This window comes from Haliotis cracherodii, unplaced genomic scaffold, assembly GCF_022045235.1.
Source record: "Haliotis cracherodii isolate W230 unplaced genomic scaffold, xgHalCrac1.p SCAF_1, whole genome shotgun sequence".
Classification (NCBI taxonomy): domain Eukaryota; kingdom Metazoa; phylum Mollusca; class Gastropoda; order Lepetellida; family Haliotidae; genus Haliotis; species Haliotis cracherodii.
In genome coordinates, this window is record NW_027266264.1 from 68,545,591 (window position 1) to 68,558,529 (window position 12,939).

Here is a 12,939-nt window from a genome sequence, read left to right on the forward strand (position 1 = left end):
AGGGGTGCACAAAAATTAAAAAAACGACCACAAGTCGTTTCTTTCTTATATGATATTTCAACATTATATAGCGCCTCTTTGAGCATGTTCATAAAATGTACAAAGTTTGATATTCACCCTTATCTAAATAATGATGACTCCCTGAATACTATCCGACCACGACAATGTCGCACAAGTCCATTTTATGAACAGGGAGGTTAAGTTTGGTATTAATCAGATATTCCCCCAGTCTTCATCAATTATCTGTACATTTTCCACCAATACCGATTGTCATATCTCGACTACTATTGGATTGGATCATTTGGCCATCTGTGCTGTCCAGCTACATCTATGGAGACATAGACAAAATAACATCTTCCAATTTAGGACATCATCGAGTTGCAAGCGAATGTTCGAATTTCCAGAAATGACGTCATGACACCTTTGGCACCTTTTTTTCACAATTATTTTCCATTAAACACACAGTCAAGCAACAAAAGTTGGTTAAAATCGAATAATAATCAGTGACCTATCTAAAAATAACAATTTTGTAATATTTCATGTCCGATTAAAAATATTTTCATTGTTATCATTTAATTTTGTGACCAGTGACACAACATTGTAGTGGGGCATAAGAACAGACGACTTAAAGCCTCACAATGAAATAATGTGTGTCAAACAGCAATTATCAACAAAATATGTGCTCCTGACCAACCTTGATATGACATCATCTTCGCAGTCACAGTCGTCCTCCATATTGATAGTCTCCGACAACAGAGGGCCACTCATGTTCAGGTCAAACATACTCAGGTCATCAGGGCGCTGCTGCTTGAGGTGTCGACGAATAACCTGAAATAGGCAAGGAGGTATTGGTTATGAGTTAATGTCATCTAGGTCTGACCTCTGAGTTTGTTCTGGATATACATTTCAACTGGACATGCACCAACCCACGCAAGTTCAGCGGTGACACATCACAAGCTTGTCTTTCAATCAGGACATGTGAATGTGAACCGGCCAATCACAGCCCTCATTTCAGCATGGGACACACCATGTATGGATAACTGCTATGTAGAAACAAATTGGTAAAAATTTGTCTTTCGAATACGAACAGCTCAGATTTACTTCCACTTTTCAAGGATTCTTATGTGTACTTAAATATGCTGTGCTTTAATGTTGATATTTCCATCATATCACAGAATGTCATCATATCGTTGCAGGCTGCATACGTCACTTTGAGGAAACCTTAGGGTGTCATCTTCCCGAGGCAAGTCCAGTTTCCACCCTTGCTGAACTCGGCTGGAATTACTGGGTTCGATCGTAGCACCACCAGTGGCTATTACCAGTTATGTCCCTTCTAAGTCTTTCCTATGGACTAATCAGATTCAACCTCTCGTATCACTTGCGTTTGCTTTACACAAAATGGTGGCGCCCAGTCAGGACTATCTGATCGATAATCATGATCTATATTGTGATATAACGGGTCTTATATCACCAAATGCATCAAATCACGTGAGTACCAGTTATGTCCCTTCTAAGCCTCTCCTATGGACCAATCAGATTCCACCTCTCGTATCACTTGCGTTTGCTTCACACAAAATGGTGGCGCCAAGTCAGGACTATCTGATCGATAATCAAGATCTATATTGTGATCTAACGGGTCTTACATTGCGAAATGCATCAAATCACGTTAGTACCTTGATTAAAAACAGGAAAAGTTTCGGAAAATATCTGCTGACAACGAGTTGGCGTAGCACAAGCATTGCAAATCCTGCAATCGACAGAAATCTGCACGACAGTTTACGAACCACATTTCGATTGCGGTGCACGATTTTGATTGGACTATGCATGGTCAAGCCAAATTGTAACTTCATAATGCCAGCCTAGTTGGGCAAGGGAGGCAACTGGACTTTTATAGTCAGGTAACTCTCTTGCCTCGGGAAGATGTAGGGTGTGGACATGGTGCTGATCAAGGATCTGGGACTCAAACTCAGGATATTCTGGCACTGATGTACCACGGGCCACCTACAGGAATAGCAGCCCTTACAACTTGTTGAGAACAGAACCAAACTTGGACAATGATAACACTAGGCTGAGGCAATAGCATAACAAGCTCCTCATGGACTTCATGTTGCTTTCTGACAAAATTGGAACAAAAAATATCTATGTACAGTTATCTCACACGACTTTTTGTCACACTGTAAACAGTCAATATTGTTTGGTTCCTGAAATGTTCTGTTACTCTGTGTAAATCATGCACACAGCCACATGCACACAATCACATGCACACAGCCACATGCACATGCACACAGCCACATGCACACAATCACATGCACACGGCCACATGCACACAAGCATATGCACACATCCACATGCACACATAAGAATGCACACAGCCACATGCAGACAGCCACATGCACACATCAGAATGCACACAGCCACATGCACACAATCACATGCACACAACCACATGCACACATCAGAATGCACAATACACAGGTTGTGGAACTTCACAACAATCATCAAAATCCAAATTTGCATTTCATCGCTGTTGAACTTGGAAATATAATCATTTCTTTTTCAGTTTTACCAATTATACAAATTACAATTACAAAATCATTAATTTCATAGTAACATAAATTTTTAGAAAAGCTTATAAGAATACCTTTTTCTCACAATTTTTTCAAGAATGTTGTCTTATTTGTATTATAACATATCAATTTTTTCGCAATTAATCACGGACAATTGCCAGTTATACACCAGATAGTGTATACTTAAACGTGAGCTCTTTGGAGTTGAAATTGAATGATACATCATTGGTTGAGTTTTGTGTTTTGAGTTTGTTTTTGATCTGACTTAAGAAAACACTGATATACTGATGGTATTAACAAAGTACTAGGGGCGTTCAATAAGTTTTGCAATATGAAACCAAGTCGCAGAATATCTTTTGCACTTTTATTTTTCAATATCATCTCCATTTACCTCAATACACTTATTCCATTTGTCAAGCTTTTAATACCACTTTTATAGAAATCCGCAGATTGACCCTCTAACCACGCCTCTGTGGCAGCCTTTATGTCCTCGTAATCCTGGATGCGTCTTCCACATAGGGCATATTTCATTTGCCAGAACAGGAAATAGTCACTGGAGTTCTAAGTCAGGGCTGTAGGGTGGGTCATTTAACTGTTCAAATCCACATTCCCATAAGGCGGCATGTGCAATTCTCGACTTGTGAACTGGAGTGTTGTCATGCAAAAGTAGAATACCACGTGTTATCATCCCACAGCGTTTCTGGTGAATAGATATTCACAATTCTTTCATTACATTTGTATAATACTGTCCACTGAATGTAGTTTTTGGTGGCATATAATCAATCAGTAATATGCCTCTTGCATCCCAAAATATGGAGGCCATTACCTTGCCAACCGATGTGCGAAACTTCCTCGGAGGCAGAGAATTGGGGTGCTTCAATTGCAGGGATTCCAATTTAGATTCTGGGTCCCAGTGGTGGATCCATGTTTCATCACCTGTCACTAGATGAGAAAGAAATCCGGCTTCATCAGCAGTAAAGAGATGCAGGAGGTCTCGACAACTTTCAGTTCTCTGATGGCGATCTTGAGCTCTGAGGTTTCTAGGTACCCATCTTGCAGATACCTTGGACATACCAAGATGCTCATGAATAATGGTTACAACAGTTCCAACTGATATTTGGAATTCCCCAGAAAGTTCAGATACTTTCACTCGTCGGTCAGACAAAATTCTTCTTTCTATAGTAGCAATGGTTTCCGGTTGGGTGGCATTTGAAGGCCTGCCTGACCTTGGGTCATCGTCTATGGACTACACCCTACCTCTTTTAAACTGTAGAGACCAACGCTAAACTGTGGAATAGTCAGGAGCATCCTTACCCATCACTTTTCACATGCAACCATAGATTTCTTTTGCTTTGCATCCCTCCTTGGTAAGGAACTTTATTACTGCGTGTTGTCCATGTTTGAGAGAATCAATGATTGTGACCACTCTTAGGTGAATGAAGCCATCAAATCTAACTCATTGTTGTGTCTGGAACTTGTTATGACACATGTCAACCTGATGTTGTGACTAGTGTCACACATGCCACAAGTTGACATTGTTTGTGTAAACACAAATGCCCAAGTTGCACACATGCTCAGACATTGTTTATTCATATCATCATCACTTATACCATGTAGTTCAGACATTGAAAGTGTGGGGCATAGCTACTTCTTAAGCTAACATGATGTTGGTGCCCTATTAGAAAATAAGCAAGCCTTGCAAGGTTTAGTTCAACAATACACATCACTATTATGATGTCACACCACACACTGTGATGCAAAGGATATGACGTGTCAGTCAAATATAGAAAGGTGCCAAATTTCAAGCTCAACATTGTCCCTAAACATCAAATACACCTTCTCAGCCAATTTCCTTTCGTCTTTTCAACATTTTCAAAATGCCTACTGAAAATGGTTGAGAAAGAAGTTCTTTTCCATAAATAATAACCGCCCCGTGAAGATTTCAGGGTAGAATAGGTCTTCAGCAACCCATGCTTGCCGTAAAATGTGACTATGCTTGTCGTAAAAGGCGACTAACGGGATCGGGTGGTCAGGCTGTATGTATGTTATCGATCCCAATGGTGTGGATCGATGCTCATGACATTAATCACTGGATTGTCTGGTCCAGACTCGATTATTTATAGACGGCCGTCATATAGCTGGGATATTGCTGAGTGCAGCGTAAAACAACAAACCAACCAACCAACTTTACAAAACCAGGTTGAATTCTTCCATACCCTACGCACACACAGAGTTAAAAAGATCCCATTTGAGTCCAAAGGTAGATTGATATTTACCAGGCTGAATCACACACGATGCATCACAGGTGCACTCAGGTAATAAACAGGTTAACATGAAAATATAAGCATTCGGTTTAGTACAGAGTGTGAAGATCACACTAATGATGCCAAGTTGTTGTATGTGATCTCGGAATGACCTTGGCATTGTATGCAGCCATGACATCAGAAGCATATGCACAAACTCCATGACGTATCTCAGGGGAAGTGTCCATTCATATTGACTGCAGATCTCGTGCATGACAACAGCCAGCATGACCAGCCATGCATGACAACAGCCAGCATTGCCTGCAATGCATGACAACAGCCAGCATTGCCTGCAATGCATGACAAATCGCACCATGACTGCCATGCATGAGAAACAGCTACCATGACCTGCCATGCATGACAAACAGCCAACATGACCTGCCATGCATGACAAACAGCCATCAGACTTGCTCTGCAGACAATGGGCAACATGTAGAAAGCCTGCCACTGCCCCACCAGAGGGGAGAACTGCCTTCCTACCTGGAGGTGTCGGCGAATGGCCTGAAATAAACATCATGCAATTTGCATGTGAGATTATTCGCATGACCCATATTTCTCAGTGGTAGAAATAAAAGTTTTCTACTTTGATGCATGATCAGTACTGCATGTCTGCCATTACAGAGAGGTAGCGAAGCAGGCGGAGAAGGTATAAAGAATTCTTTATGCAAAGATATAAGATCAGGTCCAGCATAAAACACATGCTTATTCTGCTCACCCTGAAATAGTACCTGAATCCCACAGATATTTACCCTGCCTCATCCTGCATCTTCTCCATCTCACCTTGAATCTTCCTGCCCCACCTTGAATCTTCCCTACCTCACCCTGAACCTTCCCTGCCTCATTCTGAATTGACCCTGCCTCATTCTGAATCGACCCTGCATCTCCTGGAATCTTCCTTGCCTCTTACTGAATCTTTCCTGCCTCATTCTGAATCTACCCTGCCTCATTCTGAATCTACCCTGCATCTCCTGGAATCTTCCTTGCCTTATTCTGAATCTACCCTGCCTTATTCTGAATCTTCCCTGCCTCATTCTGAATTTACACTGCCTCACCTGGAATCTTCCCTGCCTCATTCCCAATCTTCCCTGCCTCATTCTAAATCTACCCTGCCTCACCTAGAATTTCCCTGCCTCATTCTGAATCTACCCTGCATCACCTGGAATCTTTTCTACCATCATCCAAACTTCACCTTAATCTTTTTTATGTCGTACTTCTCAAATCATCTCTTGCTGATATTAAGGCCCTTTGGCACATCCTGAGATCCTGCTCAACTCACCCTGAGATCTTCTAATGCCTTGCGGTATTCTTTGATCATCTCTTCAATTTTCTCCTTGTGGTCTTGTAAGGCTCCTGGATCCTGGTACAGCTGCTGGTCGCAAGATATTGTGCCGTTGTCCAACATGCGACATCGGCGGTCAAACAGATTAAAACCTGAACATAAAATGTTGTTCGATACAAATTGAGGAAAACAAAATCCTGAACAAGGATTCAAATTGTAGACAACAGATAGGTCTGTATCAGGCAGCTGGTCTCACACACCAGCCAACACACAGTTATGAACAGGAAAAAACACCAAAACAAACTAAGAACAAAACACTTTATCATCTAACACAGGAGATATCACTTGGGTGAGATCAAGCGATATCTACATTGTAGATATCGCTGCAATAATATTGCATCACAATGCTTTGCAGACCATTGTGACATCATTGGTTACCATAACGTCACAATCAAATGACATCACTAAAGGCTCTGCTACTGAAGCTGTTAGCAGTACTTTTTACACTTAAGACACAGCTTATTACTGTCTACAAACTGAAAAAGTTGGAAGAATGATGTTGGAGGATAAATAAAATCTCACCCTCGTGTCTTTTGATATCAAATATATCAACATTCGTTGATGAAAGTGGACAAACTACTAGGCAAGCCTCAGAGTTTTTCCACTTATATCAACTTGTGTTGATGTACTTGATATCAAAAGACACTCTAGATTCTCTCTACAGCTCACATGTTGACCTTCTCGTGATATCAATGGCCATCAGGTCATGATAAACCATAAGTTTGGGGTTAATTTAAAACGTGTGTGTTTATTGTTTGTGTGAAGTTAAATGTCACAACCAGCAATATTCCAGCTATATGCTTGTGGTCTGTAAATCATGGAGTATGGCTCTGACATCCAGTGATTTAATATATTGTAAGCAACAATCCAAGATATGATGACATGCAACCAACCAAGTCATTTAGTCGTCTCTTACAACCAGCATAGGTTGCTGGGGATCTATTCTAACCAATAATCCCAAATGGGGAATTGTCAACTTCAAATTTCACACCGCGCATATTTATTTAGATTGTCTTGACAAGGGTTTTTATGTTGTACAGAGTTATAAGATTGATCAATCAGAAAGCCAAATAGTCCACATTTTGATAATTATGTCACATAATCACAACTACTTTTGTTTTAGAGAAAAAAATTGTAGCAATGATTCAAGATGTCAGGATATATAAATAAATTGTAGCAATGATTCAAGACAATGCATTTCGAAGACAGTGAAGTTCACTAAGAGCTTTGCACTGACCCCTGAAAGCCCCACCTAGGCAAATGTGGTGTCATGTTGACAAGATGACACCCACCTATCTTACTCTGAAGATCAACTGCTGGTGAATTGTTCATTGTATCGAAGTCAGACACAGATCTCTTGGATCGAAGAAACTTTGGACGGTATGCTGCAAGGAGAGACATTTGTAAACTTGTAAAACATGTTAAATGAGTGACTGCATCTTGTTAAATGGCAGAATTGTATCAAGGCAATGGATAAGCAAAATATCGTCCTTTTTTCATGATGTCACTAAACAACATGGTTACAAGTAGCTAGGCTTAGGTAAATTGGCAGTCCCAACAAGTTTGTGTCAAGACGTTCATATACCATTACATGTGTTAAATAATTAATCTTCATGACTTCTATCTCTGTAGCAGACATCTGAGAAATTAGTGAGTGAGTGAGTGGGGTTTTACGCCGCTTTTCGCAATATTCCAGCAATATCACGGCAGGGGACACCAGAAATGGGCATCACACATTGTACCCATGTCAGGAATCGAACCCGGGTCTTCGGCGTGACAAGCGAATGCTTTAACCACTAGGCTACCCGACCGCCCTCTGAGAAATCAGCAGTGGCAAAGGTCCAATCCCAACACCTTACAGCAGTCCCATTTCCCATGGCTGCTGAACATGACCTGTCCTTATGTCTGTCTTACGTTTATTGAGGTGGGCTTTGAGGAACCGGCGCTGATTCTTCCTCTCTTGCTTCAACTTCTTCTTGCGCCCTGCACAGTTGCAGCCGAACGCTTGATCGCTCTGTACCTGGTTCTCCCCACGACACTTGTGTTTCCGGGGGATTCCACTCGGGGTCTGCTCACAGTACCACTTCTGTAACGACACAAATGTGGATGTCACGCACACGGGTAACCTGGGTACTCGGGTTGGGTGGGTACTGAGCAGGACCCGGGAACCCACAGGACTCCCCAAACCCATGGTTAGTCACATGATATATTGTTTAAAGCTAAAAATTATCACATTTATTCCGGACTATTCACTTATTCCTTCTGAAATATAATTTTGAATAAAGATAAAGCTTCAGTCAACTTCAGTTATGCATGAGTGAGTGAGTGAGTGAGTTGGGTTTAACGTCGCTTTTAACATTATTCCAGTTATATCACGGCGTGTCAGCTTAATGTGGGAGGAAAGCCCAAAGTGACGCAGGTCTCAGACGTTTACCACTTCGGTGAAACCCACGAGCACGGGTATGGTGCTGACAAACCTAGAAACATAATTGGGGCGAACCGGGATTCGAACCCACAATCATAGGTTTCTGGCGTGCCCAAGGGACGCAACTCTGCACAGCGAATCGCGGCTCCTTAGACGACTGGGCCACCCGTGCCCCCCAGTTATGCATGACCAGATCAATTTATAGTGTACCTAAATATTTTTTTGCCCAATCGCATTAAAATCAGATCCTAGTTCTCGCTGCCGCTAAACAAAGATCTGAGGACATCCCATTACGGGTCACGTCAGAACGAACTATCGTGAACTCTGACTGACCAATGGAATTACTGACAAGAAGTCGACATTAGCCAATCAGAAGGTAGCTTTCTTGTGCTTTACGGCACTAATTTCAAATTAGCGACTACGCTTCGAAACATATTTTGACAAATTTTTGCTTAAAAATTTGAAACCTGAACAAAAGAACATGTCTCGAGATTGAATAGATTCAGTTGTTATGCCCATAATTATTGTTCGGAATACCCCGTTTTAAAGTTTTCGAGGCTGCATGAAATAAAATCACATTCTGACTATCACTTTCATGATCTGGTAAGCGACGCTCTGATTGGTTGGATGAAAGGTCGTTCTGACATGACCCCTAATGGGATGTCATCAGATCTTTGTTTGGCGGTAGCGAGAACTAAGATCTGATTTTAATGAGATTGTTTTTTGCCAGGACGCTGATCGAAAACAATTCCCTATCGGACATTTTGTACCAATCTCTTGAGACCTACAAGGGTCGGGTACCTAGTAGGGTCGGGTGATAGTGGGGTGGGTACCTGGGTAGTAAATCTGGACTCATCCCAGCCCTAATACACAGCATCATCACTGAAATAGATCATAGCTCTCCGGTAGACCAGTCGCTGTCTTGTGCAATCCTTGCAAGCTGAAAGGCTGGGCTTTCATTGCTCTTGGGTATTCCATGGCAAATCACATATTTGGGTTTATCATTGTTGCCTCACCCAAATTGAGATGATATTACGTTTGTTACCTTGCTTAGTTTAATAAGCATCTCAAAGGATGAATGAACATTTTGAACACTGGTGAGATGACTTCATTTGAATAACACTGTACAAAAGGCTTACACCACAGATGATTTATTGGCTCCTGCGAAGATTGAGAGACACAAATTTGTTTTAAACCAAACAAAATATTCTTTCACTTGTTTAGCAATCATATTCATCCTGACCTGATTGGCTTTACAAGGCCGCTGGAAGTCTGGCTTGGAGCAGTCTCTCAGTTTACGTAGACGACCATTCAGATAGTAATGGTACTGTTCCTTGTCCTTTGTGTAGCCAGACCAGAAGTCTTTCTTCTCCTCACGGATCAACATCGTCATCTGCTTCTTTGTCACCTTACTGGAACAACATCAGCACCAACTACAACCAGATCCATCTGACAGAACACCAGAAAGGGCTTCAAACACCATGTGGGGAATGAACCCAAAACTTAAGTGTGACAAGCAAACACTTTAACCAGGCCACCCCACCACTAAGCACGTAAATCAGAACTAAGTTATGGGGTTACCTCAACCAACTGCTCCACCCCACCCAGTGCCCTCCCTCACCCTGCTCCACCTCACCCAGTGCCCTCCCTCACCATGCTCCACCTCACCCAGTGCCCTCCCTCACCATGCTCCACCTCACCCAGTGCCCTCCCTCACCCTGCTCCACCTCACCCAGTGCCCTCCCTCACCATGCTCCACCTCACCCAGTGCCCTCCCTCACCCTGCTCCACCTCACCCAGTGCCCTCCCTCACCATGCTCCACCTCACCCAGTGCCCTCCCTCACCCTGCTCCACCTCACCCAGTGCCCTCCCTCACCATGCTCCACCTCACCCAGTGCCCTCCCTCACCATGCTCCACCTCACCCAGTGCCCTCCCTCACCATGCTCCACCCCACCCAGTGCCCTCCCTCACCATGCTCCACCCCACCCAGTGCCCTCCCTCACCATGCTCCACCTCACCCAGTGCCCTCCCTCACCCTGCTCCACCTCACCCAGTGCCCTCCCTCACCATGCTCCACCTCACCCAGTGCCCTCCCTCACCCTGCTCCACCTCACCCAGTGCCCTCCCTCACCATGCTCCACCCCACCCAATGCCCTCCCTCACCATGCTCCACCTCACCCAGTGCCCTCCCTCACCATGCTCCACCCCACCCAATGCCCTCCCTCACCATGCTCCACCCCACCCAGTGCCCTCCCTCACCATGCTCCACCTCACCCAGTGCCCTCCCTCACCCTGCTCCACCTCACCCAGTGCCCTCCCTCACCATGCTCCACCTCACCCAGTGCCCTCCCTCACCCTGCTCCACCTCACCCAGTGCCCTCCCTCACCATGCTCCACCCCACCCAATGCCCTCCCTCACCATGCTCCACCTCACCCAGTGCCCTCCCTCACCATGCTCCACCTCACCCAGTGCCCTCCCTCACCCTGCTCCACCTCACCCAGTGCCCTCCCTCACCATGCTCCACCTCACCCAGTGCCCTCCCTCACCATGCTCCACCTCACCCAGTGCCCTCCCTCACCATGCTCCACCCCACCCAGTGCCCTCCCTCACCATGCTCCACCTCACCCAGTGCCCTCCCTCACCATGCTCCACCTCACCCAGTGCCCTCCCTCACCCTGCTCCACCTCACTCAGTGCCCTCCCTCACCCTGCTCCACCTCACTCAGTGCCCTCCTTCACCCTGCTCCGCCTCACCCAGTGCCCTCCCTCACCCTGCTCCACCCCACCCAATTCCCTCCCTCACCATGCTCCACCCCACCCAGTGCCCTCCCTCACCCCACCCAATGCCCTCCCTCACCCTGCTCCACCTCACCCAGTGCCCTCCCTCACCCTGCTCCACCCTACCTAAAGCCCTCCCTCACCCTGCTCCACCCCACCCAATGCCCTCCCTCACCCTGCTCCACCTCACACAGTGCCCTCCCTCACTCTGCTCCACCCCACCCAGTGCCCTCCCTCACCCTGCTCCACCCGACCCAATGCCCTCCCTCACCCTGCTCCACCTCACCCTGTGCCCTCCCTCACCCTGCTCCACCCCACCTAATGCCCTCCCTCACCCTGCTCCACCCCACCCAGTGCCCTCCCTCACCCTGCTCCACCCTACCTAATGCCCTCCCTCACCCTGCTCCACCCCACCCAATGCCCTCCCTCACCCTGCTCCACCCCAACCAGTGCCCTCCCTCACCCTGCTCCACCCCAACCAGTGCCCTCCCTCACCATGCTCCACCCCACCTAATGCCCTCCCTCACCCCACCCAATTCCCTCCCTCACCCCACCCAATGCCCTCCTTCACCCTGCTCCACCTCACCCAGTGCCCTCCCACACCCTGCTCCACCCCACCCAGTGCCCTCCCTCACCCTGCTCCACCCGACCCAATGCCCTCCCTCACCCTGCTCCACCCCAACCAGTGCCCTCCCTCACCATGCTCCACCCCACCTAATGCCCTCCCTCACCCCACCCAATGCCCTCCTTCACCCTGCTACACCTCACCCAGTGCCCTCCCACACCCTGCTCCACCCCACCCAGTGCCCTCCCTCACCATGCTCCGCCCTACCTAATGCCCTCCCTCACCCTGCTCCACCCCACCCAATGCCCTCCCTCACCCTGCTCCACCTCACACAGTGCCCTCCCTCACTCTGCTCCACCCGACCCAATGCCCTCCCTCACCCTGCTCCACCTCACCCAGTGCCCTCCCTCACCCTGCTCCACCTCACCCAGTGCCCTCCCACACCCTGCTCCACCCCACCCAGTGCCCTCCCTCACCCTGCTCCACCCCACCTAACGCCCTCCCTCACCATGCTCCACCCCACCCAGTGCCCTCCCTCACCATGCTCCGGCCCACCCAATGCCCCCCCTCACCCTGCTCAACCCCACCTAATGACACCAAATGCATCAAAGTCGTGGGGAGATAAGCCATAATTCATTTCAGATTCTTTAAAAAAAAATAAGGCAACAAAATCAATTTAGGTACCATTAAACATTTGTAATTCATTTTTTTCATTATACACATTCATAACTATTGGTTTAAAAGCTTTAAAGTCAAAAAGTGAAAGAAATGATTTTACACTTTTGTCATACAGTGCCAATTATGGTTCCCGATACTGTTCAGCGCTACGACACGAAAAGTGAACTAGTCGGATTACTATCCTCAATCATCTCTAATGTCCTATCATTTTCTGAACACAGTCGTATATGTTTGTAACAGAGTCCTAAGGTTCATGAAAGGTCCAGAGAGGTCAACCAAGCA

General features: G+C 46.0%; 1 protein-coding gene across 12 annotated transcripts in view; it reads right to left on the reverse strand.

Annotated features, from left to right (window-relative positions):
* LOC139463495 (putative extracellular sulfatase Sulf-1 homolog) overlaps positions 1–12,939 on the reverse strand; it is a 104,589-nt gene that overhangs the window by 16,377 nt on the left and 75,273 nt on the right. For 11 of the 12 annotated variants that reach the window (XM_071245644.1, XM_071244799.1, XM_071244868.1 and 8 more), the window contains 6 exons: positions 9,878–10,046; positions 8,124–8,295; positions 7,502–7,594; positions 6,147–6,301; positions 5,351–5,371; positions 695–828 (listed from right to left, as the gene is read on the reverse strand). In XM_071245644.1, the coding sequence (XP_071101745.1) occupies positions 695–828; positions 5,351–5,371; positions 6,147–6,301; positions 7,502–7,594; positions 8,124–8,295; positions 9,878–10,046 (744 nt within the window). The remainder of the gene's footprint in view (positions 1–694; positions 829–5,350; positions 5,372–6,146; positions 6,302–7,501; positions 7,595–8,123; positions 8,296–9,877; positions 10,047–12,939) is intronic. The other variant, XM_071245494.1, reaches the window with a different exon arrangement.